The 27,483-nt window shown below is 42.3% G+C and overlaps 1 protein-coding gene and 36 non-coding genes across 39 annotated transcripts; 36 read left to right on the plus strand and 1 right to left on the minus strand.

Moving 5' to 3' along the window:
* Window positions 1–1,931: 1,931 nt before the first annotated feature.
* Window positions 1,932–8,023, minus strand: gpr137ba (G protein-coupled receptor 137Ba). 3 transcript variants are annotated; one of them, XM_054798474.1, is made up of 7 exons: window positions 7,336–8,023; window positions 6,706–6,749; window positions 5,315–5,537; window positions 5,090–5,236; window positions 3,162–3,308; window positions 2,875–2,996; window positions 1,932–2,374 (listed from the first exon to the last, which is right to left on the minus strand). In XM_054798474.1, the coding sequence occupies exons 1-7, from the start codon at window positions 7,714–7,716 to the stop codon at window positions 2,260–2,262; spliced, it is 1,179 nt and encodes a 392-aa protein (XP_054654449.1). In that variant the 5' UTR covers window positions 7,717–8,023; the 3' UTR covers window positions 1,932–2,259. The 3 variants fall into 3 exon arrangements, with proteins under 3 accessions (XP_054654449.1, XP_054654448.1, XP_054654452.1); XM_054798473.1 differs by having other exon boundaries at window positions 6,700–6,749; window positions 7,336–8,022; XM_054798477.1 differs by having other exon boundaries at window positions 3,162–3,290; window positions 6,700–6,749; window positions 7,336–8,018.
* A 3,217-nt stretch (window positions 8,024–11,240) lies between these two features.
* Window positions 11,241–11,312, plus strand: trnaq-uug (transfer RNA glutamine (anticodon UUG)). Its single transcript has one exon. It is a non-coding gene; the product is annotated as a tRNA-Gln (tRNA).
* A 249-nt stretch (window positions 11,313–11,561) lies between these two features.
* trnaq-uug (transfer RNA glutamine (anticodon UUG)) lies at window positions 11,562–11,633 on the plus strand. The gene has a single exon. It is a non-coding gene; the product is annotated as a tRNA-Gln (tRNA).
* Window positions 11,634–11,836: 203 nt separating this feature from the next.
* trnaq-uug (transfer RNA glutamine (anticodon UUG)) lies at window positions 11,837–11,908 on the plus strand. Its single transcript has one exon. It is a non-coding gene; the product is annotated as a tRNA-Gln (tRNA).
* A 202-nt stretch (window positions 11,909–12,110) lies between these two features.
* On the plus strand, window positions 12,111–12,182 carry trnaq-uug (transfer RNA glutamine (anticodon UUG)). The gene has a single exon. It is a non-coding gene; the product is annotated as a tRNA-Gln (tRNA).
* Window positions 12,183–12,425: 243 nt separating this feature from the next.
* trnaq-uug (transfer RNA glutamine (anticodon UUG)) lies at window positions 12,426–12,497 on the plus strand. The gene has a single exon. It is a non-coding gene; the product is annotated as a tRNA-Gln (tRNA).
* Window positions 12,498–12,974: 477 nt separating this feature from the next.
* trnaq-uug (transfer RNA glutamine (anticodon UUG)) lies at window positions 12,975–13,046 on the plus strand. The gene has a single exon. It is a non-coding gene; the product is annotated as a tRNA-Gln (tRNA).
* A 249-nt stretch (window positions 13,047–13,295) lies between these two features.
* trnaq-uug (transfer RNA glutamine (anticodon UUG)) lies at window positions 13,296–13,367 on the plus strand. The gene has a single exon. It is a non-coding gene; the product is annotated as a tRNA-Gln (tRNA).
* A 203-nt stretch (window positions 13,368–13,570) lies between these two features.
* On the plus strand, window positions 13,571–13,642 carry trnaq-uug (transfer RNA glutamine (anticodon UUG)). Its single transcript has one exon. It is a non-coding gene; the product is annotated as a tRNA-Gln (tRNA).
* A 246-nt stretch (window positions 13,643–13,888) lies between these two features.
* On the plus strand, window positions 13,889–13,960 carry trnaq-uug (transfer RNA glutamine (anticodon UUG)). The gene has a single exon. It is a non-coding gene; the product is annotated as a tRNA-Gln (tRNA).
* Window positions 13,961–14,160: 200 nt separating this feature from the next.
* On the plus strand, window positions 14,161–14,232 carry trnaq-uug (transfer RNA glutamine (anticodon UUG)). The gene has a single exon. It is a non-coding gene; the product is annotated as a tRNA-Gln (tRNA).
* Window positions 14,233–15,024: 792 nt separating this feature from the next.
* On the plus strand, window positions 15,025–15,096 carry trnaq-uug (transfer RNA glutamine (anticodon UUG)). Its single transcript has one exon. It is a non-coding gene; the product is annotated as a tRNA-Gln (tRNA).
* A 200-nt stretch (window positions 15,097–15,296) lies between these two features.
* trnaq-uug (transfer RNA glutamine (anticodon UUG)) lies at window positions 15,297–15,368 on the plus strand. The gene has a single exon. It is a non-coding gene; the product is annotated as a tRNA-Gln (tRNA).
* Window positions 15,369–16,160: 792 nt separating this feature from the next.
* trnaq-uug (transfer RNA glutamine (anticodon UUG)) lies at window positions 16,161–16,232 on the plus strand. The gene has a single exon. It is a non-coding gene; the product is annotated as a tRNA-Gln (tRNA).
* A 200-nt stretch (window positions 16,233–16,432) lies between these two features.
* On the plus strand, window positions 16,433–16,504 carry trnaq-uug (transfer RNA glutamine (anticodon UUG)). The gene has a single exon. It is a non-coding gene; the product is annotated as a tRNA-Gln (tRNA).
* Window positions 16,505–17,296: 792 nt separating this feature from the next.
* On the plus strand, window positions 17,297–17,368 carry trnaq-uug (transfer RNA glutamine (anticodon UUG)). The gene has a single exon. It is a non-coding gene; the product is annotated as a tRNA-Gln (tRNA).
* Window positions 17,369–17,842: 474 nt separating this feature from the next.
* trnaq-uug (transfer RNA glutamine (anticodon UUG)) lies at window positions 17,843–17,914 on the plus strand. Its single transcript has one exon. It is a non-coding gene; the product is annotated as a tRNA-Gln (tRNA).
* Window positions 17,915–18,376: 462 nt separating this feature from the next.
* On the plus strand, window positions 18,377–18,448 carry trnaq-uug (transfer RNA glutamine (anticodon UUG)). The gene has a single exon. It is a non-coding gene; the product is annotated as a tRNA-Gln (tRNA).
* A 792-nt stretch (window positions 18,449–19,240) lies between these two features.
* On the plus strand, window positions 19,241–19,312 carry trnaq-uug (transfer RNA glutamine (anticodon UUG)). The gene has a single exon. It is a non-coding gene; the product is annotated as a tRNA-Gln (tRNA).
* Window positions 19,313–19,512: 200 nt separating this feature from the next.
* Window positions 19,513–19,584, plus strand: trnaq-uug (transfer RNA glutamine (anticodon UUG)). The gene has a single exon. It is a non-coding gene; the product is annotated as a tRNA-Gln (tRNA).
* A 792-nt stretch (window positions 19,585–20,376) lies between these two features.
* Window positions 20,377–20,448, plus strand: trnaq-uug (transfer RNA glutamine (anticodon UUG)). Its single transcript has one exon. It is a non-coding gene; the product is annotated as a tRNA-Gln (tRNA).
* Window positions 20,449–20,648: 200 nt separating this feature from the next.
* Window positions 20,649–20,720, plus strand: trnaq-uug (transfer RNA glutamine (anticodon UUG)). Its single transcript has one exon. It is a non-coding gene; the product is annotated as a tRNA-Gln (tRNA).
* A 792-nt stretch (window positions 20,721–21,512) lies between these two features.
* trnaq-uug (transfer RNA glutamine (anticodon UUG)) lies at window positions 21,513–21,584 on the plus strand. The gene has a single exon. It is a non-coding gene; the product is annotated as a tRNA-Gln (tRNA).
* Window positions 21,585–22,058: 474 nt separating this feature from the next.
* Window positions 22,059–22,130, plus strand: trnaq-uug (transfer RNA glutamine (anticodon UUG)). Its single transcript has one exon. It is a non-coding gene; the product is annotated as a tRNA-Gln (tRNA).
* Window positions 22,131–22,654: 524 nt separating this feature from the next.
* trnaq-uug (transfer RNA glutamine (anticodon UUG)) lies at window positions 22,655–22,726 on the plus strand. The gene has a single exon. It is a non-coding gene; the product is annotated as a tRNA-Gln (tRNA).
* A 202-nt stretch (window positions 22,727–22,928) lies between these two features.
* trnaq-uug (transfer RNA glutamine (anticodon UUG)) lies at window positions 22,929–23,000 on the plus strand. The gene has a single exon. It is a non-coding gene; the product is annotated as a tRNA-Gln (tRNA).
* Window positions 23,001–23,249: 249 nt separating this feature from the next.
* Window positions 23,250–23,321, plus strand: trnaq-uug (transfer RNA glutamine (anticodon UUG)). The gene has a single exon. It is a non-coding gene; the product is annotated as a tRNA-Gln (tRNA).
* A 203-nt stretch (window positions 23,322–23,524) lies between these two features.
* Window positions 23,525–23,596, plus strand: trnaq-uug (transfer RNA glutamine (anticodon UUG)). The gene has a single exon. It is a non-coding gene; the product is annotated as a tRNA-Gln (tRNA).
* Window positions 23,597–23,798: 202 nt separating this feature from the next.
* Window positions 23,799–23,870, plus strand: trnaq-uug (transfer RNA glutamine (anticodon UUG)). The gene has a single exon. It is a non-coding gene; the product is annotated as a tRNA-Gln (tRNA).
* Window positions 23,871–24,119: 249 nt separating this feature from the next.
* Window positions 24,120–24,191, plus strand: trnaq-uug (transfer RNA glutamine (anticodon UUG)). The gene has a single exon. It is a non-coding gene; the product is annotated as a tRNA-Gln (tRNA).
* Window positions 24,192–24,394: 203 nt separating this feature from the next.
* trnaq-uug (transfer RNA glutamine (anticodon UUG)) lies at window positions 24,395–24,466 on the plus strand. Its single transcript has one exon. It is a non-coding gene; the product is annotated as a tRNA-Gln (tRNA).
* A 246-nt stretch (window positions 24,467–24,712) lies between these two features.
* Window positions 24,713–24,784, plus strand: trnaq-uug (transfer RNA glutamine (anticodon UUG)). Its single transcript has one exon. It is a non-coding gene; the product is annotated as a tRNA-Gln (tRNA).
* Window positions 24,785–24,984: 200 nt separating this feature from the next.
* trnaq-uug (transfer RNA glutamine (anticodon UUG)) lies at window positions 24,985–25,056 on the plus strand. Its single transcript has one exon. It is a non-coding gene; the product is annotated as a tRNA-Gln (tRNA).
* A 792-nt stretch (window positions 25,057–25,848) lies between these two features.
* trnaq-uug (transfer RNA glutamine (anticodon UUG)) lies at window positions 25,849–25,920 on the plus strand. Its single transcript has one exon. It is a non-coding gene; the product is annotated as a tRNA-Gln (tRNA).
* A 200-nt stretch (window positions 25,921–26,120) lies between these two features.
* On the plus strand, window positions 26,121–26,192 carry trnaq-uug (transfer RNA glutamine (anticodon UUG)). The gene has a single exon. It is a non-coding gene; the product is annotated as a tRNA-Gln (tRNA).
* A 792-nt stretch (window positions 26,193–26,984) lies between these two features.
* trnaq-uug (transfer RNA glutamine (anticodon UUG)) lies at window positions 26,985–27,056 on the plus strand. Its single transcript has one exon. It is a non-coding gene; the product is annotated as a tRNA-Gln (tRNA).
* A 200-nt stretch (window positions 27,057–27,256) lies between these two features.
* On the plus strand, window positions 27,257–27,328 carry trnaq-uug (transfer RNA glutamine (anticodon UUG)). Its single transcript has one exon. It is a non-coding gene; the product is annotated as a tRNA-Gln (tRNA).
* The last annotated feature ends 155 nt before the right edge of the window (window positions 27,329–27,483 follow it).

Here is a 27,483-nt window from a genome sequence, read left to right on the forward strand (position 1 = left end):
CTCCCACATCCCCAACACATGCATGTGAGACTCTTTGTCCGTAGGTGTGAATGTGAGTGTGAATAAGTGTTTGTGTGTGTCCTGTGATTGACCTCACTTTGATGTTTCTATTTTGTCAGTACTGTAAAAGTGAGTTAAACATACATACAGTGGGGCAAAAAAGTATTTAGTCAGCCACCAATTGTGCACGTTCTCCCACTTAAAAGATGAGAGAGGTCTCCGGTTTTCATCATACGTATACCTCAACTACGAGAGACAAAATGAGAGAAAAAAAAATCACATTGTCTGATTTTTAAAGAATTTATTTGCAAATTATGGTGGAAAATAAGTATTTGGTGAATAAGAAAAGTTAATGTCAATATTTTGTTATATATCCTTTGTTGGCAACGATAGAGATTAAACGCTTTCTGTAAGTCTTCACAAGGTTTTCCACACAGTTGCTGGTATTTTGGCCCATTCCTCCATGCAGATCTCCTCTAGAGCAGTGATGTTTTGGGGCTGTCGCAGGGCAACACAGACTTTCGACCCCCTCAAAAGATTTTCTATGAGGTTGAGATCTGGAGACTGGCTAGGCCACTCCTTCATTGCCCAGGCGGTGTGTTTGGGATCATTATCATGCTGAAAGACCCAGCCACGTTTCATCTTCAATGCCCTTGCTGATGGAACGAGGGTTTCACTCAAAATCGCACAATGCATGGCCCCATTCATTCTTTCCTTTACACGGATCAGTCGTCCTGGTCCCTTTGCAGAAAAACAGCCCCAAAGCATGATGTTTCCACCCCCGTGCTTCACAGTAGGTATGTTGTTCTTTGGATTCAACTCAGCATTCTTTCTCTTTCAAACACAACAAGTTGAGTTTCTACCAAAAAGTTCTATTTTAGTTTCATCTGACCATATCACACTCTCCCAATCCTCTTCTGGATCATCCAAATGCTCTCTAGCAAACTTCAGACGGGCCTGGACATGTACTGGCGTAAGCAGGGGGACACGTCTGGCATTGCAAGATTTGAGTCCCTGGCGGCGTAGTGTGGTACTGATGGTAGCCTTTGTTACTTTGGTCCCAGCTCTCTGTGGGTCATTCACTAGGTCCCCCGGTGTGGGTCTGGGATTTTTGCTGACCGTTCTCGTGATCATTTTGACCCCACTGGGTGAGATCTTACGTGGAGCCTTAGATTGAGGAGATTATCAGTGGTCTTGTATGTCTTCCGTTTTCTAATAATTGCTCCCACAGTTGTCTTCTTCACACCAAGCTGCTTACCTATTGCAGATTCAGTCTTCCCAGCCTGGTGCAGGTCTACAGTTTTGTTTCTGGTGTCCTTTGACAGGTCGTTGGTCTTGGCCATGGTGGAGTTTGGATGTGTGACTGTTAGAGGTTGTGGACAGGTGTCTTTTATGCTGATGAGTTCAAATATGTGCCATTAACGAGTGGAGGACAGAGGCGCCTCTTAAAGAAGAAGTTACAGGTCTGTGAGAGCCAGAAATCTTGCTTGTTTGCAGGTGATACTTATTTTCCACCATAATTTGCAAATACGTTCTTTAAAAATCTGTGATTTTCTGGATTTTTTTTTCTCATTTTGTCTCTAATAGTTGCGGTATACCTATGGTGAAAATTGCAGACCTCGCTTATCTTAAGCGGAAGAACGTGCGCAATTGGTGGCTGGTGGCTACTTTTTTGCCCCACTGTATAAATAATTTTTTTTTAACCAAACTACACTCAACAAAAAATATAAACACTTGTTTTCGCTCCCATTTTTCATGAGGTGAACTCAAAGTGTTAAAGATTTTCTATACACAAAAAAGGTATCTCAAATGTTGATTACAGCATGGTTATTGCACAGGTGTGCCTTAGGTTGGCCACAATAAAAGGCCACTCCTGTGAATCCCCAAAATAGTGTTTTGTTGTTTTTTGTTTTTTTTAAAAGCAAAACAAATTACAATTTGGCTGTTTTAATGAATTAAACAACTACTATTAACAAATCTGTATGAAAAGAAACACATACATGAAATAGAAATACAGTGCACAATGCAAAAGGTCAGGAAATATATTAATATCAACTAAAAAAAAAAAAAGAGCAGTCATATTGGGCCCTCTTTTGTACATGGAGTGTGAAAATCATTTATCAGTGGTCCTTCGTATACTGGCATGTGTTAGTTCTTGTTTCGAACTAATATGAATGTATGAATTCCAGTGTGCTTCACTAGGATAACAGTGCAAAAACTTTAGGAGCCAAGAAAACAATGAGTCTCTGTGATTTCTTATCAGTAGTGGCTGAGCTCCTCTGGAGGAAGGGGGAGGTGGTAAATGTCGTCCCCTCCGATGTAAGCGCTGATGCTGCTGCTCTGGCTCCCCCACTCGTAGCTGTCGGCAGCCAAACTGGCACAAACAAAAGGATCTGTTAAACCAGGGGTGAGCGAGGACCGCACATTGATACATTTTGTACATTAAAGATGGGAAAACCAATTCAGTGCAGGACAGCGCTTCTCAAATAGTGAGGTGGGGGCATGAGAGGCAGGGAGTACTTTCAATGTTTGTGCACACCTGCCAACATGTACAAATTTATCGTATCGTATCGTATCACGCACGCAATTTGACTCATGAATACGCTCGTATGCTTCACAGCTCTCCATTTTGTTGCATTTTCCTGGTTTCGATTTCAATCCGTACAACAAATAAAGCCAATGTAGGCTAAATTGGTGTCATACAGTATCTAATAATACCTCATTTATAATGAAACTATTTTACAATATGCCGAGAGTCTATGAAAAAAGCAAGCTGCAGGCCGAGAACGGCCACACTTTGAACACCCCCGTTTTATCTTTTACCAAATTTTATTAGAGGTTAAATTTGTATTTATTTATTTTTTTTTTTTTTACCTGGCTTGGATGTTTTGAGGCATGACACTCCATGCTAGGTCATCGTCGCTGTCGTAACGCCGAGGATTGTCGAAGAAATAAGCCCTGGAGGAGAAGACGTGGCCGGGAAGCCCAGAGCCACTCTGCAAAACAACATCGTGTGGTTAAAAGTTGCACATAAGCATTAAATATCCACTGTTTCACACGCTAAAAGCAACTTAAACGTCATCTGCTGTGCTGCAATCTGCTTGTTTTGTTTTGTAAGAGGCCAAAAGGGAAGCACGGTCACATGCTACCTGATGACTCACCCTGTCGAGGTCGGGCTGGCGCACTCTGAAGAAGAACACCACAAGGGAAGTGGGGAACAGCTCCCATACGAATAAGACCACCCCGAAGACGACATAGCCGGTGTCACCCAGGGTGGACTGTAAATCTGCCTGAAAGAAAACACAAACCTGACTAAATGGATTTAGCCAATTTTGGATCGTTGACATAATTACAATTCAATTATTTTCTATTGTATTTATAATAGTGTATTTATCCACATAATATTCCATTCTGTCTGTCAATCAGATACACATAACACAGGGACACACCCCTACGTATCAGATCCTAACACATGACTATGCTGACACCTTGGTGGGAACGGCGAGGGGGATGGACATTTTGTCTTACAGCATCACTTCCATCCATGATCAAGCTCAACCATCAAGTTTGTCAGAGGTAAGTTGATGGTCAAATGACTTTGAATCCAACCTCAAATTTTGTGGAAACTACGCCTCAAAAGTCCCAACAAAACTTTTGCTTTGGCCTTTTCCTGCACCCTCTCTATTACCTGTCTGTATGGTGTCATTAAAAGGTGAGTGGTTTTACTTTATTTTAGTCTGAATAACAGCTGTGAGCTTCCTTCTTACGTATGACAGTTAGGGACCTTAAAACTTAAAAGCTGCTTACATACATACGTAAAATAACCACAGATGTCAGCTGCCTCAGAAGGAAACATCATGAAATTCTACGGCGGGGGTGTCCAAAGTGCGGCCCGGTGGCCATTTGCGGGCCGTGACACATAAAAGTATAATTTTAACAACAAAACTAAAACAAAAACAAAAAAAAAAAATGGAAAAAGCAGCAGTAATTTGACGAAGTCAAAATATAAATCTATCGAAAACATTTGAAATGTTACGAGAATAATGTGATATTATGAGGAAAAATAATAAAGTTGAAATATTAAGCAACAAAGATGTGTTTTTTTTTAAAGCCGTATCTTAAGAAACAACAAACTGAGTAAAGTTGGAATATTAAGCAAAAGAGATGTGTTTTAAGTTGTATCTTAAGAAACAACAAACTGAATAAAATTGGAATTTTTGGAAAATTTGGTCGTAGAAAAAGTTATGTTATGAGAATAAAGTCAAAATATTATGGGAATAATACATCATAATTACGAGAACAATTGTTGGACAATGGGGGGAAAAAAACAGAAATGGAAAAAACAGCTGCAGTTTTATGAGAATACAGTCTTAATATTATAAGGAAAAATTATCGCATTTTAATAGCACAAAGCTGAAATATTAAACAAAACAGATGTGTGTTTTTTCAATGGTATTATAAGGAACAACAAAGCAAAGTTGTAATTTTTGGATAATGTGGTTGTTATAGTGGTATGAGAATAAAGTCAAAATATTATGGGGATAATGTCATAATTACGAGAATAAAATTTACAAGAAGAAAGTTTAAATTGTTGGAAAATGAAAAAAAAACAGTAGAAATGGGGGAAAAAAACAGCTGTAATTATACGAGAATAAAGTCGGATTTTGTGAGAATGAACTTGTAATATTATGAGCACATTTTAGTCACAGAGTTGAAATATTAAAAAAAAATGTAAGTCATAATATGAGAAACAGAGTTGTCATTGGAAAACTGGATTGGGAAAAAAGTCAACATATGTGAATACAGTCATAAGATTATGAGAAGAACATTTATAATTGTTTAGGTTATTTAAGAAGAAACTTGAAATATTTGGAAAAAAAAGAGCAAAGGCCAAAGTGCATACTAATATTACATTTTTTCACCTCTATCACAAAGCTGAGATACTTTTTTTTTTTTTCTTGAAATAGAACTTCTTAGCATGTCTACACGTATTTGCTTACAAAACATCAAAGTGGCCCTTGCATCCTTTCATTTATCAGCATGTGGCCCTCGGTGGAAAAAGTTTGGGAACCCCTGTTCTAAGGGGTACCTGGTCGGAAACGTTGTACCAGTCGTAGTCAAAGGAGTTGATACTCTTGTTTGAGAGTCCCAGGACGACCAGATTGTAGCAGGCCCTGGATGTGTACAGGAGGATGACTATGGCCCCTATAGCGGTTACCTGGCACACTGACGTCCCCTGTAGTAAAACCAAGAGTGCATGTTACAGCGTGCGATCGCCAACGTATTTCTTGACCACCGCCATCTCGTTTCTCGCCTTGGATTCCAGATAAATGTTGGCCAGGGACATCTTGGCAATCTTGTAGAGACACAGTGAGAGCGACACAGCGCACAGGACAAAGAGGGTGTCGTTGATGGCCACCCTCACCAGCACCACCGTGCGAGCATCTGCAGATGACGTCCTCACCAGCATGGCACACACCAGGTTGACGGCTAAAAACACCAGGCTCATGGACAGGAAGACCAGGTACAGTGGCAGCCTGTGGGGGACAGTAGAGACATTGTGGTTTGAGATTAGAGTACCAGTTAACTACTGTAATATGATTACATTAAAATAATAAACCACTCTTTAACCACCATCATAAATTAAATGGAACGGCGTATTAAAAGTTGCGTTGCACTATTTCTAATAAAACGTAACGCCATTGCCATTTAACCGTCATACCTGACAACATTTGCTTTTCAAAATAAGGGATATTTTCGAGGAAAGTGAGGGAAATTCTGGTCTTCCACCGGCATCCATTTATTTGTGCATGCAATTGAAGCTTAACCGATTCCTGGGTGCTTATATTGTACTGAGCAGCCAGGACGGAGACAGGTGTACCCGCTTTCCTACATCTCTCCTCTTTGCCACCCCTGTAGCTTCTGCAAGTAACAGAAAGTAAAGCACACTTGTGGAGTTAATCCTTTCGATCAGGGGTGTCAAACTCGTTTTCATTGAGGGCCACATCGCCGTTATGGCTGCCTTCATAGGGCCACTTGTAACTGTTAAAATATATGAATAGAAATATGACCTCATGAGAGGATTACACAATTATTAAAAACTGCACACAGTACACTTTTTCTGTCGAAATGAAAGAACATAAAATGATGTGGCCAAGAGATATGCCGAGGTTTTGTGTGAATATTTATTCACATCGCGGGTTGAATAGTCGAAATCACTGATCCCGCCCTCCAGCTCATTGGTAGGTGACTTTCAACGAGTCAGTTTTGATCCATGTTGCATCCCATGGGGCTTTTAATAGCGTGTTCACTTATTTACTAGTTATATGTAGAATTTAAATAACATAAAACAATAAATAAAGCCATCAAATCATTAAAAATGCTGTTTTATCATTTAAAAAAATCTATTAACTGAATAAAAATCCCATTAATTTCATTTTATCAGTCATTAAATAATAAGAATTAATGATGACAAATATTTTCACTATCATTATTTCATATTACATTTCACAAATGAATTTATTAATGGACAATTTCATATTTTTTTTCGTGCTTTAATTATGTAATTTAGATATTTTCTTCCAACTTCGGCACGAGAAAAAAAAAAAAAACTCTCCAAATTTACGAGGTAACAGAATGTGGATTCTCACCAGAAAAACAGAATAAAATATATTCTTCCCTCTTGTGTGTGTTTTTTACCTGTACCTCAGGAGCTCCGGTGCATATTTAGACTTGGCCTTGAACACAACCTGTCATGAGAAAAAGTGAAAAGCACACACTGTAAATGCCTCGTATTTGCGATAAGCCATTTTCACTTCTCCATTTGTGCTCAAGCAGCAAAACATAAAACAGGAAGTTTTGCTGCTTTAAGCTTCTACCATGCATTTTCCACCAGTTGCTAAGAATATCGCTTCGTTAGCCGCCAGACACGCTTTTGTTGAATATGTGAATTATGTAAGCAGATGAGGAATGAGTCACTCCATCAGCCTTAAAAGCTGCTTGGAAAAGCAAAAGCTCCTCAGTAAAAGTGAAGGTGTTATTTGTTGATCAAGTCATTAAAATAGCACCTCATTGAGGACAGAAAAGGTACATTATGACATCATTATGATAATAGGGCATTTCCACAATCTATATTGAGATCTAATCCAAATAATGTCTTTCAAAAGATAATAAAAGTATTATTGTAGTTTGCAGTGCATCATACAGAGAGCTGTCTCTAATATTTTGCCCCAGTCGTGTAGCCCTGCATCGCTGCAGACCACAACCACATTGGACTGTGCGGGTATTCGTGTGTTCATTGTGTATGCGTGAAATGACATCATCACGTTGGCTCACCTGTGCAAAGTACAGGTTCATGAGGCTGAGTGTGAAGAACTGCAGGCACACAGGGAAGCAGTAGAGCAGCCAGAACGGAAAAGGCCCCAAAGTGTTGGCCGTCACAAAGTTCTTGAAGTAGAAGGAGAAGAGCACCGTGCGCAGGGCCGACCACAGCAGGCACAGGAACAGGAACACTGTCTGGTAGCTGAAGCGTTTGTGTCGATACCGCAGCACCAACCAGAGCTGGACGTAGATGAAGATAAAGAGCAGCGAGTAGAAGGCGCTGTAGACCACCGTCAGACCCAGGGTCACGTAAGGGGGCACGGCTGGCGTGAGAGTGGGCAGAGGGAAAGAGTTGGCCATCGGCGGCGGTTCTCTCTCCTCCACCGGGGCCTCCATGAGCTGCTCTCTGGACCGAGAGATGAGGAGGGGGAGAGGAAGCGGCGGAGCGGTCCGGTTTAGCTTCAGACAAGCACAGCCTGCGTTGGAGCTACTAAAGCCGGCAGTCAAGAGGAGAGAAGCGGCGAGGGAGGAACGAGGCTCACTTCCGGAGCCGCACACGAGCACAACATGATCAGCGCGGTGAGGATGGCCGCTCAAGAGCTGAAGAAGCGGCTAGGAAGTTGCACAGGACAGCGGCCAGAGCCTGGCTGTCTGGCTGGTGCTCCCAACAGGACACTCCCCCCTCGACAGTAACGTCACGGCACACGTCAGCTGACGCACACCGGCTGTACATTTAACCCTGTGATGGGGGCCTCCCACCATAGCACGGGTCCCCGGAGAGCTCAGTCAGGTTTGTCACGTACACAAAAAGAGCCATAACATTTGGTACAATGAAGACAAATTCAGCCTTGTTAACTATAATAATGCTCACCTTTCGCTGGCACTGCTATCTGAAGAGGACGAGTCCGTTTCCAGACATTACATAATTTTGTGCCTCAACATTCGCAGAATGTGACCCTATTCCATATTTGTAAAACTCTACCCGTCCCAACGTCAAAATATTGAGTTAATTTAGGACATTTAGCACTTTTGTTGCTAAATACAATCTTGTTAGGTGCTAGCATGCTAACTTCTACTATCCTCATTAAATTGAATACATTGCCATGACATTATTATGTAAAATGGCTATAGATACATAGTTTGCTTTTGCAAGGTGCTTGCATGCTGTTAGCATTTTAGCTATTTTACTGATGTCCAATTGCATGTATTTACATGGCATGATAAGAACACAATACAGCAGAGCTGTGGCACTTTTGGTACTTTGTCCTATATTGCTAGGTGTTAGAATGCTAGCTCTTAGCACTATTAGCATTTAGATTTTGTCGGATTCTCCTAAAACCACTTAAAGCTTTGACCTATCTTTCTAGGTGCTAGTTTTACTATTTTAGAAGTTTGCATATCATATTAAGATTTAGCACTGTAGGAACTGTCTATCGAAGCAAAGTATGTATCCACGCAGTTTGCTAGAATGCCAGCTGTTAGCATGCTAGCTATTAGCATTGTTAAACTAGTTTAAAAGACGAAGCTCAATAGACACAAAGTTGGTCTCAAACTCTGGGCCAAAGGTTAACAAAAGGCTGCAGGTCCATTTAAAATTTCCACAGGATTTTTTTCTAGAATTTATTACAATTTATTTATTCTCTAACCACATTTCTTCTTTTTTGATGTTAGCTTATCTTAAATGACTTTATACTCAGTCCAGCTGTAGTATAAGTAGCTTTTTAGTTTCACTTTGGCTTTGAGTGCTAGGTTTTCTCTAACTTTACATACATACACTATACAGTATACATTTTACTCCCAGCACATATTGTTACAACATTTGTACTGGATCTCATTAGAGTGTGCATGTCTACTAGAGTCCGACCGATTTTTGGAGCCGATACTGATATTGGGGGCTGGGGCTGGAAAAAAGACGATATCCAATATATTGGCTGTTAACCAACATATCAGCCGATATAGGAAATAAGAGCATTGATATACACAGGGTTCGAATCTCCATTGGGCATCTCTGTGTGGAGTCTTCATATTCTCCCCGTGTGTGCATGGGTTTTTTCCGGGTACTCCTGTTTCCTCCCACATTCCCCAAAAAAATATGCATGTTAGATTAATTAGCGACTCTAAATTGTCCTTAGTTATGAATGTGAGAGTGAATAGTTGTTTGTCTATATGTGCCCTGCGATGGACTGGCGACCACTCCGGGGTGTACTCGGCCTCTCGCCCGAAGTCAGCTGGGATAGTCTCCAGCATACCCGTGACCCGAGTGAGGCTAAGCGGCATAGAAGATGGATGGATGGATGGATATACACAGGATATATGCTGTGAACATAAATTCTTATAATACCCAAAATACGATTCAACACAAAGAAGCAGACAACGCCAATTTACTTTTAGGTGTTGTCACAAATATGTAGTGTTCTTTACTTTGCTGGTGCCGGAAACCTGGCAAACTTGCACACTGCAGATGCAAACATGCTATGTATAAAATTACTACTAATTACATTACTTGGATAAGCCCCTGTAAATCCTACGTGGAAGTAAGAAGTGAAATGGGACGCTGTGTATGTCTGCATATACCTTATTTGACTTGACAACGCTGTATAACCGTCTTAGATAATGGTGGACGTGTGAATTAACAGTTGCATTTATTTTTGTCTATCTCACAGCGATGCAACTTACACAACGTTAAAACACAGTAATAAGCTCTCTGAAACTTGTGTGGGGAAAAAAAATAGAAAACAGTTCAAGGCAAAGGCAGATTTCTCTTGTACTGACATTAGATACATTAGACATTACTACATTAGATATTACGTATTGCATATTGTGGCCAATTACTGTATTTTATTTTATGAAGGTGCATGCAAGATAATCGATAAACAAAAGCTATTATTTTATTTTTGTGTCACAACTTTTACTTTGTGTTTTTTTTTTTTTTGCTTTTTATGGAAATAGTGTATTTAAATGAGTACTTTTGTCAACACCTTAACTAAATGTAACAAGTCCCCAAGTTCTTAAATTGTCGAAATGCTGACAGCCCTGCAGTAGAAGAGCTTCATGAAACACAAGTAATATACACATTATGTGAGCTTAAAAAGTCAAAGACTTCAAAATCACATTTCTTATGAAAGCCTTGTATCTGAAAACATTGTACCCTGTTCAAGATCATATTTTTTATTCATGTTAAGTACAATTTAAAATCTGTGTAAAGTTAAACATGGCTTTGTTAGCTTTGTAAATGACTGGATGGGTTTGTCTTTCACATCACTGGGGCATGTGAACATGAGAGAGGTCAAACTAGTAGGTCACTGGATGTAACCTCTTGTACAGTCATCGTCACTCACTCAGCACTACTGTGACACTACCCACACCCAAGGAAAGGCTAGCAGGGTGTTATGGTTAGCACTCTGAACTTTTAAACTCAGTGATTACAGTTCAAGTCTCGGGGAAAGCTAAGTATTACAACCCGTTATCCTGAAAGGCGCTATCGACCTGTCTCTGTGTAGGGCTTCAAGTATAAGATTCAATTTGTGACCGAAGTGGAACATTAGATTCTTAATATGGAAATTCCAGCTTTCTGTTTCACTTTTGAGTGGCCTTGAATCCTCAACACCATTGTAAAAACACATATGTCCAAGAACAGCACCTGCAGGGATCCATTTTGTAATGGTCAGCACTCTGGACTTTGAATCCAGTGATCCGAGTTCAACTCTTGGTGGAACCTGTGCATTACCCCCTTATCCTGATAGACACTATGGATCTGTCTCTATGTAGTTTTGTTGGGCTTCAAGTACAAGATTCATCGGTGACGGAAATGGAACATTATATTCTTAATGTCGAAATTCCATCCTGCTATTTCACTTTTGAGTAGTTTTGAACCTCAACACCTTTGTGAAACCAAACACGCCCACACTCAGCCGTGGTAGGGTTCCATGGTGTAATGGTCAGCACTCTGGGCTTTGAATCCAGTGATCCGAGTTCAACTCTCGGTGGAACCTGTGTACACCCTTATCCCGATAGACGCTATGGATCTGTCTCTATGTAGTTTTGTAGGGCTTCAAGTACAAGATTCATCCGGGATGTAAGTGGAACATTAGATTCTTAATATGGAAATTCCAACTTGATATTTCACTTTTGAGTGAGTGGCCTTGAACCCTCAAAACCATTGTGAAACCACATACAGTACGTCCAAGCACATGCGTCAACACCTTTGTGAAACCAAACACGCCCACCTTCAGCAGCGGTAGGGTTCCATGGTGTAATGGTCAGCACTCTGGACTTTGAATCCAGTGATCTGAGTTCAACTCTCGGTGGAACCTGTGCATTACCCCCTTATCCTGATAGACACTATGGATCTGTCTCTATGTAGTTTTGTTGGGCTTCAAGTACAAGATTCATCCGTGATGTAAGTGGAACATTAGATTCTTAATATGGAGATTCCAGCTTGCTCTTTCACTTTTGAGTGGTCATGAACCCTCGACACCATTGTAAAAACACATATGTCCGAGAACAGCACCTGTAGGGTTCAATGGTGTAACGGTCAGCACTCTGGACTTTGAATCCAGTGATCCGAGTTCAACTCTCGGTGGAACCTGTGTATTACCCCCTTATCCTGATGGAAGCTATAGATCTGTCTCTATGTAGTTTTGTAGGGCTTCAACTACAAGATTCATCGGTGACGGAAGTGGAACATTATATTCTTAATGTCGAAATTCCATCCTGCTATTTCACTTTTGAGTAGTTTTGAACCTCAACACCTTTGTGAAACCAAACACGCCCACACTCAGCCGTGGTAGGGTTCCATGGTGTAATGGTCAGCACTCTGGGCTTTGAATCCAGTGATCCGAGTTCAACTCTCGGTGGAACCTGTGTACACCCTTATCCCGATAGACGCTATGGATCTGTCTCTATGTAGTTTTGTAGGGCTTCAAGTACAAGATTCATCCGGGATGTAAGTGGAACATTAGATTCTTAATATGGAAATTCCAACTTGATCTTTCACTTTTGAGTGAGTGGCCTTGACCCTCAAAACCATTGTGAAACCCCATACGTCCAAGCACATGCGTCAACACCTTTGTGAAACCAAACACGCCCACCCTCAGCGGTGGTAGGGTTCCATGGTGTAATGGTCAGCACTCTGGGCTTTGAATCCAGTGATCCGAGTTCAACCCTCGGTGGAACCTGTGTATTACACCCTTATCCCGATAGACGTTATGGATCTGTCTCTATGTAGTTTTGTTGGGCTTCAAGTACAAGATTCATCCGTGATGTAAGTGGAACATTAGATTCTTAATATGGAGATTCCAGCTTGCTCTTTCACTTTTGAGTGGCCTTGTACCCTCAACATCATTGTAAAAACACATATGTCCAAGAACAGCACCTGCAGGGATCCATTTTGTAATGGTCAGCACTCTGGACTTTGAATCCAGTGATCCGAGTTCAACTCTTGGTGGAACCTGTGCATTACCCCCTTATCCTGATAGACACTATGGATCTGTCTCTATGTAGTTTTGTTGGGCTTCAAGTACAAGATTCATCGGTGACGGAAATGGAACATTATATTCTTAATGTCGAAATTCCATCCTGCTATTTCACTTTTGAGTAGTTTTTAACCTCAACACCTTTGTGAAACCAAACACGCCCACACTCAGCTGTGGTAGGGTTCCATGGTGTAATGGTCAGCACTCTGGGCTTTGAATCCAGTGATCCGAGTTCAACTCTCGGTGGAACCTGTGTACACCCTTATCCCGATAGACGCTATGGATCTGTCTCTATGTAGTTTTGTAGGGCTTCAAGTACAAGATTCATCCGGGATGTAAGTGGAACATTAGATTCTTAATATGGAAATTCCAACTTGATCTTTCACTTTTGAGTGAGTGGCCTTGAACCCTCAAAACCACTGTGAAACCACATACTGTACGTCCAAGCACATGCGTCAACACCTTTGTGAAACCAAACACGTCCACCTTCAGCAGCAGTAGGGTTCCATGGTGTAATGGTCAGCACTCTGGACTTTGAATCCAGTGATCCGAGTTCAACTCTCGGTGGAACCTGTGCATTACCCCCTTATCCTGATAGACACTATGGATCTGTCTCGATGTAGTTTTGTTGGGCTTCAAGTACAAGATTCATCCGTGATGTAAGTGGAACATTAGATTCTTAATATGGAGATTCCAGCTTGCTCTTTCACTTTTGAGTGGTCATGAACCCTCAACACCATTGTAAAAACACATATGTCCAAGAACAGCACCTGTAGGGTTCCATGGTGTAATGGTCAGCACTCTGGACTTTGAATCCAGTGGTCTGAGTTCAACTCTCGGTGGAACCTGTGTTATACCCCCTTATCCTGATGGACGCTATAGATCTGTCTCTATGTAGTTTTGTTGGGCTTCAAGTACAAGATTCATCCGTGATGTAAGTGGAACATTACATTCTTAATATGGAAATTCCAACTTGATCTTTCACTTTTGAGTGAGTGGCCTTGAACCCTCAAAACCATTGTGAAACCACATACGTCCAAGCACATACGTTAACACCTTTGTGAAACCAAACACGCCCATCTCAGCAGCGGTAGGGTTCCATGGTGTAATGGTCAGCACTCTGGACTTTGAATCCAGTGATCCGAGTTCAACTCTCGGTGGAACCTGTGTACACCCTTATCCCGATAGACGCTATGGATCTGTCTCTATGTAGTTTTGTAGGGCTTCAAGTACAAGATTCATCCGGGATGTAAGTGGAACATTAGATTCTTAATATGGAGATTCCAGCTTGCTCTTTCACTTTTGAGTGGTCATGAACCCTCAACACCATTGTAAAAACACATATGTCCAAGAACAGCACCTGTAGGGTTCCATGGTGTAATGGTCAGCACTCTGGACTTTGAATCCAGTGGTCTGAGTTCAACTCTCGGTGGAACCTGTGTATTACATCCTTATCCTGATGGACGCGATGAATCTGTCTCTATGTAGTTTTGTTGGGCTTCAAGTACAAGATTCATCCGTGATGTAAGTGGAACATTAGATTCTGCATATGGAGATTCCAGCTTGCTGTTTCACTTTTGAGTGGCCTTGTACCCTCAACACCATTGTAAAAACACATATGTCCAAGAACAGCACCTGTAGGGTTCAATGGTGTAACGGTCAGCACTCTGGACTTTGAATCCAGTGATCCGAGTTCAACTCTTGGTGGAACCTGTGTATTACCCCCTTATCCTGATGGAAGCTATAGATCTGTCTCTATGTAGTTTTGTAGGGCTTCAAGTACAAGATTCATCGGTGACGGAAGTGGAACATTATATTCTTAATGTCGAAATTCCATCCTGCTATTTCACTTTTGAGTAGTTTTGAACCTCAACACCTTTGTGAAACCAAACACGCCCACACTCAGTGGTGGTACGGTTCCATGGTGTAATGGTCAGCACTCTGGGCTTTGAATCCAGTGATCTGAGTTCAACTCTCGGTAGAACCTGTGTACACCCTAATCCTGATGGACGCTATGGATCTGTCTCTATGTAGTTTCGTAGGGCTTCAAGTACAAGATTCATCCGTGATGTAAGTGGAACATTACATTCTTAATATGGAAATTCCAACTTGATCTTTCACTTTTGAGTGAGTGGCCTTGAACCCTCAAAACCATTGTGAAACCACATACGTCCAAGCACATACGTTAACACCTTTGTGAAACCAAACACGCCCATCTCAGCAGCGGTAGGGTTCCATGGTGTAATGGTCAGCACTCTGGACTTTGAATCCAGTGATCCGAGTTCAACTCTCGGTGGAACCTGTGTACACCCTTATCCCGATAGACGCTATGGATCTGTCTCTATGTAGTTTTGTAGGGCTTCAAGTACAAGATTCATCCGGGATGTAAGTGGAACATTAGATTCTTAATATGGAGATTCCAGCTTGCTCTTTCACTTTTGAGTGGTCATGAACCCTCAACACCATTGTAAAAACACATATGTCCAAGAACAGCACCTGTAGGGTTCCATGGTGTAATGGTCAGCACTCTGGACTTTGAATCCAGTGGTCTGAGTTCAACTCTCGGTGGAACCTGTGTATTACATCCTTATCCTGATGGACGCGATGAATCTGTCTCTATGTAGTTTTGTTGGGCTTCAAGTACAAGATTCATCCGTGATGTAAGTGGAACATTAGATTCTTAATATGGAGATTCCAGCTTGCTGTTTCACTTTTGAGTGGCCTTGTACCCTCAACACCATTGTAAAAACACATATGTCCAAGAACAGCACCTGTAGGGTTCAATGGTGTAACGGTCAGCACTCTGGACTTTGAATCCAGTGATCCGAGTTCAACTCTTGGTGGAACCTGTGTATTACCCCCTTATCCTGATGGAAGCTATAGATCTGTCTCTATGTAGTTTTGTAGGGCTTCAAGTACAAGATTCATCGGTGACGGAAGTGGAACATTATATTCTTAATGTCGAAATTCCATCCTGCTATTTCACTTTTGAGTAGTTTTGAACCTCAACACCTTTGTGAAACCAAACACGCCCACACTCAGTGGTGGTACGGTTCCATGGTGTAATGGTCAGCACTCTGGGCTTTGAATCCAGTGATCTGAGTTCAACTCTCGGTAGAACCTGTGTACACCCTAATCCTGATGGACGCTATGGATCTGTCTCTATGTAGTTTCGTAGGGCTTCAAGTACAAGATTCATCCGGGATGTAAGTGGAACATTACATTCTTAATATGGAAATTCCAACTTGATCTTTCACTTTTGAGTGAGTGGCCTTGAACCCTCAAAACCATTGTGAAACCACATACGTCCAAGCACATACGTTAACACCTTTGTGAAACCAAACACGCCCATCTCAGCAGCGGTAGGGTTCCATGGTGTAACGGTCAGCACTCTGGACTTTGAATCCAGTGATCCGAGTTCAACTCTCGGTGGAACCTGTGTACACCCTTATCCCGATAGACGCTATGGATCTGTCTCTATGTAGTTTTGTAGGGCTTCAAGTACAAGATTCATCCGGGATGTAAGTGGAACATTAGATTCTTAATATGGAGATTCCAGCTTGCTCTTTCACTTTTGAGTGGTCATGAACCCTCAACACCATTGTAAAAACACATATGTCCAAGAACAGCACCTGTAGGGTTCCATGGTGTAATGGTCAGCACTCTGGACTTTGAATCCAGTGGTCTGAGTTCAACTCTCGGTGGAACCTGTGTATTACATCCTTATCCTGATGGACGCGATGAATCTGTCTCTATGTAGTTTTGTTGGGCTTCAAGTACAAGATTCATCCGTGATGTAAGTGGAACATTAGATTCTTAATATGGAGATTCCAGCTTGCTGTTTCACTTTTGAGTGGCCTTGTACCCTCAACACCATTGTAAAAACACATATGTCCAAGAACAGCACCTGTAGGGTTCAATGGTGTAACGGTCAGCACTCTGGACTTTGAATCCAGTGATCCGAGTTCAACTCTTGGTGGAACCTGTGTATTACCCCCTTATCCTGATGGAAGCTATAGATCTGTCTCTATGTAGTTTTGTAGGGCTTCAAGTACAAGATTCATCGGTGACGGAAGTGGAACATTATATTCTTAATGTCGAAATTCCATCCTGCTATTTCACTTTTGAGTAGTTTTGAACCTCAACACCTTTGTGAAACCAAACACGCCCACACTCAGTGGTGGTACGGTTCCATGGTGTAATGGTCAGCACTCTGGGCTTTGAATCCAGTGATCTGAGTTCAACTCTCGGTAGAACCTGTGTACACCCTAATCCTAATGGACGCTATGGATCTGTCTCTATGTAGTTTCGTAGGGCTTCAAGTACAAGATTCATCCGGGATGTAAGTGGAACATTACATTCTTAATATGGAAATTCCAACTTGATCTTTCACTTTTGAGTGAGTGGCCTTGAACCCTCAAAACCATTGTGAAACCACATACGTCCAAGCACATACGTTAACACCTTTGTGAAACCAAACACGCCCATCTCAGCAGCGGTAGGGTTCCATGGTGTAATGGTCAGCACTCTGGACTTTGAATCCAGTGATCCGAGTTCAACTCTCGGTGGAACCTGTGTACACCCTTATCCCGATAGACGCTATGGATCTGTCTCTATGTAGTTTTGTAGGGCTTCAAGTACAAGATTCATCCGGGATGTAAGTGGAACATTAGATTCTTAATATGGAGATTCCAGCTTGCTCTTTCACTTTTGAGTGGCCTTGTACCCTCAACATCATTGTAAAAACACATATGTCCAAGAACAGCACCTGCAGGGATCCATTTTGTAATGGTCAGCACTCTGGACTTTGAATCCAGTGATCCGAGTTCAACTCTTGGTGGAACCTGTGCATTACCCCCTTATCCTGATAGACACTATGGATCTGTCTCTATGTAGTTTTGTTGGGCTTCAAGTACAAGATTCATCGGTGACGGAAATGGAACATTATATTCTTAATGTCGAAATTCCATCCTGCTATTTCACTTTTGAGTAGTTTTTAACCTCAACACCTTTGTGAAACCAAACACGCCCACACTCAGCTGTGGTAGGGTTCCATGGTGTAATGGTCAGCACTCTGGGCTTTGAATCCAGTGATCCGAGTTCAACTCTCGGTGGAACCTGTGTACACCCTTATCCCGATAGACGCTATGGATCTGTCTCTATGTAGTTTTGTAGGGCTTCAAGTACAAGATTCATCCGGGATGTAAGTGGAACATTAGATTCTTAATATGGAAATTCCAACTTGATCTTTCACTTTTGAGTGAGTGGCCTTGAACCCTCAAAACCACTGTGAAACCACATACTGTACGTCCAAGCACATGCGTCAACACCTTTGTGAAACCAAACACGTCCACCTTCAGCAGCAGTAGGGTTCCATGGTGTAATGGTCAGCACTCTGGACTTTAAATCCAGTGATCCAAGTTCAACTGTCGGTGGAACCTGTGCATTACCCCCTTATCCTGATAGACACTATGGATCTGTCTCGATGTAGTTTTGTTGGGCTTCAAGTACAAGACTTTTGAGTGGTCATGAACCCTCAACACCATTGTAAAAACACATATGTCCAAGAACAGCACCTGTAGGGTTCCATGGTGTAATGGTCAGCACTCTGGACTTTGAATCCAGTGGTCTGAGTTCAACTCTCGGTGGAACCTGTGTATTACATCCTTATCCTGATGGACGCGATGAATCTGTCTCTATGTAGTTTTGTTGGGCTTCAAGTACAAGATTCATCCGTGATGTAAGTGGAACATTAGATTCTGCATATGGAGATTCCAGCTTGCTGTTTCACTTTTGAGTGGCCTTGTACCCTCAACACCATTGTAAAAACACATATGTCCAAGAACAGCACCTGTAGGGTTCAATGGTGTAACGGTCAGCACTCTGGACTTTGAATCCAGTGATCCGAGTTCAACTCTTGGTGGAACCTGTGTATTACCCCCTTATCCTGATGGAAGCTATAGATCTGTCTCTATGTAGTTTTGTAGGGCTTCAAGTACAAGATTCATCGGTGACGGAAGTGGAACATTATATTCTTAATGTCGAAATTCCATCCTGCTATTTCACTTTTGAGTAGTTTTGAACCTCAACACCTTTGTGAAACCAAACACGCCCACACTCAGTGGTGGTACGGTTCCATGGTGTAATGGTCAGCACTCTGGGCTTTGAATCCAGTGATCTGAGTTCAACTCTCGGTAGAACCTGTGTACACCCTAATCCTGATGGACGCTATGGATCTGTCTCTATGTAGTTTCGTAGGGCTTCAAGTACAAGATTCATCCGTGATGTAAGTGGAACATTACATTCTTAATATGGAAATTCCAACTTGATCTTTCACTTTTGAGTGAGTGGCCTTGAACCCTCAAAACCATTGTGAAACCACATACGTCCAAGCACATACGTTAACACCTTTGTGAAACCAAACACGCCCATCTCAGCAGCGGTAGGGTTCCATGGTGTAATGGTCAGCACTCTGGACTTTGAATCCAGTGATCCGAGTTCAACTCTCGGTGGAACCTGTGTACACCCTTATCCCGATAGACGCTATGGATCTGTCTCTATGTAGTTTTGTAGGGCTTCAAGTACAAGATTCATCCGGGATGTAAGTGGAACATTAGATTCTTAATATGGAGATTCCAGCTTGCTCTTTCACTTTTGAGTGGTCATGAACCCTCAACACCATTGTAAAAACACATATGTCCAAGAACAGCACCTGTAGGGTTCCATGGTGTAATGGTCAGCACTCTGGACTTTGAATCCAGTGGTCTGAGTTCAACTCTCGGTGGAACCTGTGTATTACATCCTTATCCTGATGGACGCGATGAATCTGTCTCTATGTAGTTTTGTTGGGCTTCAAGTACAAGATTCATCCGTGATGTAAGTGGAACATTAGATTCTTAATATGGAGATTCCAGCTTGCTGTTTCACTTTTGAGTGGCCTTGTACCCTCAACACCATTGTAAAAACACATATGTCCAAGAACAGCACCTGTAGGGTTCAATGGTGTAACGGTCAGCACTCTGGACTTTGAATCCAGTGATCCGAGTTCAACTCTTGGTGGAACCTGTGTATTACCCCCTTATCCTGATGGAAGCTATAGATCTGTCTCTATGTAGTTTTGTAGGGCTTCAAGTACAAGATTCATCGGTGACGGAAGTGGAACATTATATTCTTAATGTCGAAATTCCATCCTGCTATTTCACTTTTGAGTAGTTTTGAACCTCAACACCTTTGTGAAACCAAACACGCCCACACTCAGTGGTGGTACGGTTCCATGGTGTAATGGTCAGCACTCTGGGCTTTGAATCCAGTGATCTGAGTTCAACTCTCGGTAGAACCTGTGTACACCCTAATCCTGATGGACGCTATGGATCTGTCTCTATGTAGTTTCGTAGGGCTTCAAGTACAAGATTCATCCGGGATGTAAGTGGAACATTACATTCTTAATATGGAAATTCCAACTTGATCTTTCACTTTTGAGTGAGTGGCCTTGAACCCTCAAAACCATTGTGAAACCACATACGTCCAAGCACATACGTTAACACCTTTGTGAAACCAAACACGCCCATCTCAGCAGCGGTAGGGTTCCATGGTGTAACGGTCAGCACTCTGGACTTTGAATCCAGTGATCCGAGTTCAACTCTCGGTGGAACCTGTGTACACCCTTATCCCGATAGACGCTATGGATCTGTCTCTATGTAGTTTTGTAGGGCTTCAAGTACAAGATTCATCCGGGATGTAAGTGGAACATTAGATTCTTAATATGGAGATTCCAGCTTGCTCTTTCACTTTTGAGTGGTCATGAACCCTCAACACCATTGTAAAAACACATATGTCCAAGAACAGCACCTGTAGGGTTCCATGGTGTAATGGTCAGCACTCTGGACTTTGAATCCAGTGGTCTGAGTTCAACTCTCGGTGGAACCTGTGTATTACATCCTTATCCTGATGGACGCGATGAATCTGTCTCTATGTAGTTTTGTTGGGCTTCAAGTACAAGATTCATCCGTGATGTAAGTGGAACATTAGATTCTTAATATGGAGATTCCAGCTTGCTGTTTCACTTTTGAGTGGCCTTGTACCCTCAACACCATTGTAAAAACACATATGTCCAAGAACAGCACCTGTAGGGTTCAATGGTGTAACGGTCAGCACTCTGGACTTTGAATCCAGTGATCCGAGTTCAACTCTTGGTGGAACCTGTGTATTACCCCCTTATCCTGATGGAAGCTATAGATCTGTCTCTATGTAGTTTTGTAGGGCTTCAAGTACAAGATTCATCGGTGACGGAAGTGGAACATTATATTCTTAATGTCGAAATTCCATCCTGCTATTTCACTTTTGAGTAGTTTTGAACCTCAACACCTTTGTGAAACCAAACACGCCCACACTCAGTGGTGGTACGGTTCCATGGTGTAATGGTCAGCACTCTGGGCTTTGAATCCAGTGATCTGAGTTCAACTCTCGGTAGAACCTGTGTACACCCTAATCCTGATGGACGCTATGGATCTGTCTCTATGTAGTTTCGTAGGGCTTCAAGTACAAGATTCATCCGGGATGTAAGTGGAACATTACATTCTTAATATGGAAATTCCAACTTGATCTTTCACTTTTGAGTGAGTGGCCTTGAACCCTCAAAACCATTGTGAAACCACATACGTCCAAGCACATACGTTAACACCTTTGTGAAACCAAACACGCCCATCTCAGCAGCGGTAGGGTTCCATGGTGTAATGGTCAGCACTCTGGACTTTGAATCCAGTGATCCGAGTTCAACTCTCGGTGGAACCTGTGTACACCCTTATCCCGATAGACGCTATGGATCTGTCTCTATGTAGTTTTGTAGGGCTTCAAGTACAAGATTCATCCGGGATGTAAGTGGAACATTAGATTCTTAATATGGAGATTCCAGCTTGCTCTTTCACTTTTGAGTGGCCTTGTACCCTCAACATCATTGTAAAAACACATATGTCCAAGAACAGCACCTGCAGGGATCCATTTTGTAATGGTCAGCACTCTGGACTTTGAATCCAGTGATCCGAGTTCAACTCTTGGTGGAACCTGTGCATTACCCCCTTATCCTGATAGACACTATGGATCTGTCTCTATGTAGTTTTGTTGGGCTTCAAGTACAAGATTCATCGGTGACGGAAATGGAACATTATATTCTTAATGTCGAAATTCCATCCTGCTATTTCACTTTTGAGTAGTTTTTAACCTCAACACCTTTGTGAAACCAAACACGCCCACACTCAGCTGTGGTAGGGTTCCATGGTGTAATGGTCAGCACTCTGGGCTTTGAATCCAGTGATCCGAGTTCAACTCTCGGTGGAACCTGTGTACACCCTTATCCCGATAGACGCTATGGATCTGTCTCTATGTAGTTTTGTAGGGCTTCAAGTACAAGATTCATCCGGGATGTAAGTGGAACATTAGATTCTTAATATGGAAATTCCAACTTGATCTTTCACTTTTGAGTGAGTGGCCTTGAACCCTCAAAACCACTGTGAAACCACATACTGTACGTCCAAGCACATGCGTCAACACCTTTGTGAAACCAAACACGTCCACCTTCAGCAGCAGTAGGGTTCCATGGTGTAATGGTCAGCACTCTGGACTTTAAATCCAGTGATCCAAGTTCAACTGTCGGTGGAACCTGTGCATTACCCCCTTATCCTGATAGACACTATGGATCTGTCTCGATGTAGTTTTGTTGGGCTTCAAGTACAAGATTCATCCGTGATGTAAGTGGAACATTAGATTCTTAATATGGAGATTCCAGCTTGCTCTTTCACTTTTGAGTGGTCATGAACCCTCAACACCATTGTAAAAACACATATGTCCAAGAACAGCACCTGTAGGGTTCCATGGTGTAATGGTCAGCACTCTGGACTTTGAATCCAGTGGTCTGAGTTCAACTCTCGGTGGAACCTGTGTTATACCCCCTTATCCTGATGGACGCTATAGATCTGTCTCTATGTAGTTTTGTAGGGCTTCAACTACAAGATTAATCGGTGACGGAAATGGAACATTATATTCTTAATGTCGAAATTCCATCCTGCTATTTCACTTTTGAGTAGTTTTGAACCTCAACACCTTTGTGAAACCAAACACGCCCACACTCAGCTGTGGTAGGGTTCCATGGTGTAATGGTCAGCACTCTGGGCTTTGAATCCAGTGATCCGAGTTCAACTCTCGGTGGAACCTGTGTACACCTTTATCCCGATAGACGCTATGGATCTGTCTCTATGTAGTTTTGTAGGGCTTCAAGTACAAGATTCATCCGGGATGTAAGTGGAACATTAGATTCTTAATATGGAAATTCCAACTTGATCTTTCACTTTTGAGTGAGTGGCCTTGAACCCTCAAAACCACTGTGAAACCACATACTGTACGTCCAAGCACATGCGTCAACACCTTTGTGAAACCAAACACGCCCACCTTCAGCAGCAGTAGGGTTCCATGGTGTAATGGTCAGCACTCTGGACTTTGAATCCAGTGATCCGAGTTCAACTCTCGGTGGAACCTGTGCATTACCCCCTTATCCTGATAGACACTATGGATCTGTCTCGATGTAGTTTTGTTGGGCTTCAAGTACAAGATTCATCCGTGATGTAAGTGGAACATTAGATTCTTAATATGGAGATTCCAGCTTGCTCTTTCACTTTTGAGTAGTCATGAACCCCCAACACCATTGTAAAAACACATATGTCCAAGAACAGCACCTGTAGGGTTCCATGGTGTAATGGTCAGCACTCTGGACTTTGAATCCAGTGGTCTGAGTTCAACTCTCGGTGGAACCTGTGTATTACCCCCTTATCCTGATGGACGCTATAGATCTGTCTCTATGTAGTTTTGTAGGGCTTCAACTACAAGATTAATCGGTGACGGAAATGGAACATTATATTCTTAATGTCGAAATTCCATCCTGCTATTTCACTTTTGAGTAGTTTTTAACCTCAACACCTTTGTGAAACCAAACACGCCCACACTCAGCCGTGGTAGGGTTCCATGGTGTAATGGTCAGCACTCTGGGCTTTGAATCCAGTGATCCGAGTTCAACTCTCGGTGGAACCTGTGTACACCCTTATCCCGATAGACGCTATGGATCTGTCTCTATGTAGTTTTGTAGGGCTTCAAGTACAAGATTCATCCGGGATGTAAGTGGAACATTAGATTCTTAATATGGAAATTCCAACTTGATCTTTCACTTTTGAGTGAGTGGCCTTGAACCCTCAAAACCATTGTGAAACCACATACTGTACGTCCAAGCACATGCGTCAACACCTTTGTGAAACCAAACACGCCCACCTTCAGCAGCAGTAGGGTTCCATGGTGTAATGGTCAGCACTCTGGACTTTGAATCCAGTAATCCGAGTTCAACTCTCGGTGGAACCTGTGCATTACCCCCTTATCCTGATAGACACTATGGATCTGTCTCGATGTAGTTTTGTTGGGCTTCAAGTACAAGATTCATCCGTGATGTAAGTGGAACATTAGATTCTTAATATGGAGATTCCAGCTTGCTCTTTCACTTTTGAGTGGTCATGAACCCTCAACACCATTGTAAAAACACATATGTCCAAGAACAGCACCTGTAGGGTTCCATGGTGTAATGGTCAGCACTCTGGACTTTGAATCCAGTGATCCGAGTTCAACTCTCGGTGGAACCTGTGCATTACCCCCTTATCCTGATAGACACTATGGATCTGTCTCTATGTAGTTTTGTTGGGCTTCAAGTACAAGATTCATCCGTGATGTAAGTGGAACATTACATTCTTAATATGGAAATTCCAACTTGATCTTTCACTTTTGAGTGAGTGGCCTTGAACCCTCAAAACCATTGTGAAACCACATACGTCCAAGCACATACGTTAACACCTTTGTGAAACCAAACACGCCCATCTCAGCAGCGGTAGGGTTCCATGGTGTAATGGTCAGCACTCTGGACTTTGAATCCAGTGATCCGAGTTCAACTCTCGGTGGAACCTGTGTACACCCTTATCCCGATAGACGCTATGGATCTGTCTCTATGTAGTTTTGTAGGGCTTCAAGTACAAGATTCATCCGGGATGTAAGTGGAACATTAGATTCTTAATATGGAGATTCCAGCTTGCTCTTTCACTTTTGAGTGGTCATGAACCCTCAACACCATTGTAAAAACACATATGTCCAAGAACAGCACCTGTAGGGTTCCATGGTGTAATGGTCAGCACTCTGGACTTTGAATCCAGTGGTCTGAGTTCAACTCTCGGTGGAACCTGTGTATTACATCCTTATCCTGATGGACGCGATGAATCTGTCTCTATGTAGTTTTGTTGGGCTTCAAGTACAAGATTCATCCGTGATGTAAGTGGAACATTAGATTCTTAATATGGAGATTCCAGCTTGCTGTTTCACTTTTGAGTGGCCTTGTACCCTCAACACCATTGTAAAAACACATATGTCCAAGAACAGCACCTGTAGGGTTCAATGGTGTAACGGTCAGCACTCTGGACTTTGAATCCAGTGATCCGAGTTCAACTCTTGGTGGAACCTGTGTATTACCCCCTTATCCTGATGGAAGCTATAGATCTGTCTCTATGTAGTTTTGTAGGGCTTCAAGTACAAGATTCATCGGTGACGGAAGTGGAACATTATATTCTTAATGTCGAAATTCCATCCTGCTATTTCACTTTTGAGTAGTTTTGAACCTCAACACCTTTGTGAAACCAAACACGCCCACACTCAGTGGTGGTACGGTTCCATGGTGTAATGGTCAGCACTCTGGGCTTTGAATCCAGTGATCTGAGTTCAACTCTCGGTAGAACCTGTGTACACCCTAATCCTGATGGACGCTATGGATCTGTCTCTATGTAGTTTCGTAGGGCTTCAAGTACAAGATTCATCCGGGATGTAAGTGGAACATTACATTCTTAATATGGAAATTCCAACTTGATCTTTCACTTTTGAGTGAGTGGCCTTGAACCCTCAAAACCATTGTGAAACCACATACGTCCAAGCACATACGTTAACACCTTTGTGAAACCAAACACGCCCATCTCAGCAGCGGTAGGGTTCCATGGTGTAATGGTCAGCACTCTGGACTTTGAATCCAGTGATCCGAGTTCAACTCTCGGTGGAACCTGTGTACACCCTTATCCCGATAGACGCTATGGATCTGTCTCTATGTAGTTTTGTAGGGCTTCAAGTACAAGATTCATCCGGGATGTAAGTGGAACATTAGATTCTTAATATGGAGATTCCAGCTTGCTCTTTCACTTTTGAGTGGTCATGAACCCTCAACACCATTGTAAAAACACATATGTCCAAGAACAGCACCTGTAGGGTTCCATGGTGTAATGGTCAGCACTCTGGACTTTGAATCCAGTGGTCTGAGTTCAACTCTCGGTGGAACCTGTGTATTACATCCTTATCCTGATGGACGCGATGAATCTGTCTCTATGTAGTTTTGTTGGGCTTCAAGTACAAGATTCATCCGTGATGTAAGTGGAACATTAGATTCTTAATATGGAGATTCCAGCTTGCTGTTTCACTTTTGAGTGGCCTTGTACCCTCAACACCATTGTAAAAACACATATGTCCAAGAACAGCACCTGTAGGGTTCAATGGTGTAACGGTCAGCACTCTGGACTTTGAATCCAGTGATCCGAGTTCAACTCTTGGTGGAACCTGTGTATTACCCCCTTATCCTGATGGAAGCTATAGATCTGTCTCTATGTAGTTTTGTAGGGCTTCAAGTACAAGATTCATCGGTGACGGAAGTGGAACATTATATTCTTAATGTCGAAATTCCATCCTGCTATTTCACTTTTGAGTAGTTTTGAACCTCAACACCTTTGTGAAACCAAACACGCCCACACTCAGTGGTGGTACGGTTCCATGGTGTAATGGTCAGCACTCTGGGCTTTGAATCCAGTGATCTGAGTTCAACTCTCGGTAGAACCTGTGTACACCCTAATCCTGATGGACGCTATGGATCTGTCTCTATGTAGTTTCGTAGGGCTTCAAGTACAAGATTCATCCGGGATGTAAGTGGAACATTACATTCTTAATATGGAAATTCCAACTTGATCTTTCACTTTTGAGTGAGTGGCCTTGAACCCTCAAAACCATTGTGAAACCACATACGTCCAAGCACATACGTTAACACCTTTGTGAAACCAAACACGCCCATCTCAGCAGCGGTAGGGTTCCATGGTGTAATGGTCAGCACTCTGGACTTTGAATCCAGTGATCCGAGTTCAACTCTCGGTGGAACCTGTGTACACCCTTATCCCGATAGACGCTATGGATCTGTCTCTATGTAGTTTTGTAGGGCTTCAAGTACAAGATTCATCCGGGATGTAAGTGGAACATTAGATTCTTAATATGGAGATTCCAGCTTGCTCTTTCACTTTTGAGTGGTCATGAACCCTCAACACCATTGTAAAAACACATATGTCCAAGAACAGCACCTGTAGGGTTCCATGGTGTAATGGTCAGCACTCTGGACTTTGAATCCAGTGGTCTGAGTTCAACTCTCGGTGGAACCTGTGTATTACATCCTTATCCTGATGGACGCGATGAATCTGTCTCTATGTAGTTTTGTTGGGCTTCAAGTACAAGATTCATCCGTGATGTAAGTGGAACATTAGATTCTTAATATGGAGATTCCAGCTTGCTGTTTCACTTTTGAGTGGCCTTGTAC

The sequence above is a fragment of the Dunckerocampus dactyliophorus genome, chromosome 14, assembly GCF_027744805.1.
Source record: "Dunckerocampus dactyliophorus isolate RoL2022-P2 chromosome 14, RoL_Ddac_1.1, whole genome shotgun sequence".
In the NCBI taxonomy this organism is placed as follows: Eukaryota; Metazoa; Chordata; class Actinopteri; order Syngnathiformes; family Syngnathidae; genus Dunckerocampus; species Dunckerocampus dactyliophorus.

Bases quoted from the DNA above. Each gene is read 5' to 3' on its own strand.
- gpr137ba (XM_054798473.1), bottom strand. From the start codon at position 7,716: ATGGAGGCCCCGGTGGAGGAGAGAGAACCGCCGCCGATGGCCAACTCT. The intron at 5,538-6,699 runs GTAAAAAACACA...TGTCCCCCACAG, and splicing joins CCGGAGCTCCTGAGGTACAG to GCTGCCACTGTACCTGGTCT. The intron at 2,375-2,874 runs GTAAAAAAAAAA...TGTTTGTGCCAG, and splicing joins CCTCAAAACATCCAAGCCAG to TTTGGCTGCCGACAGCTACG.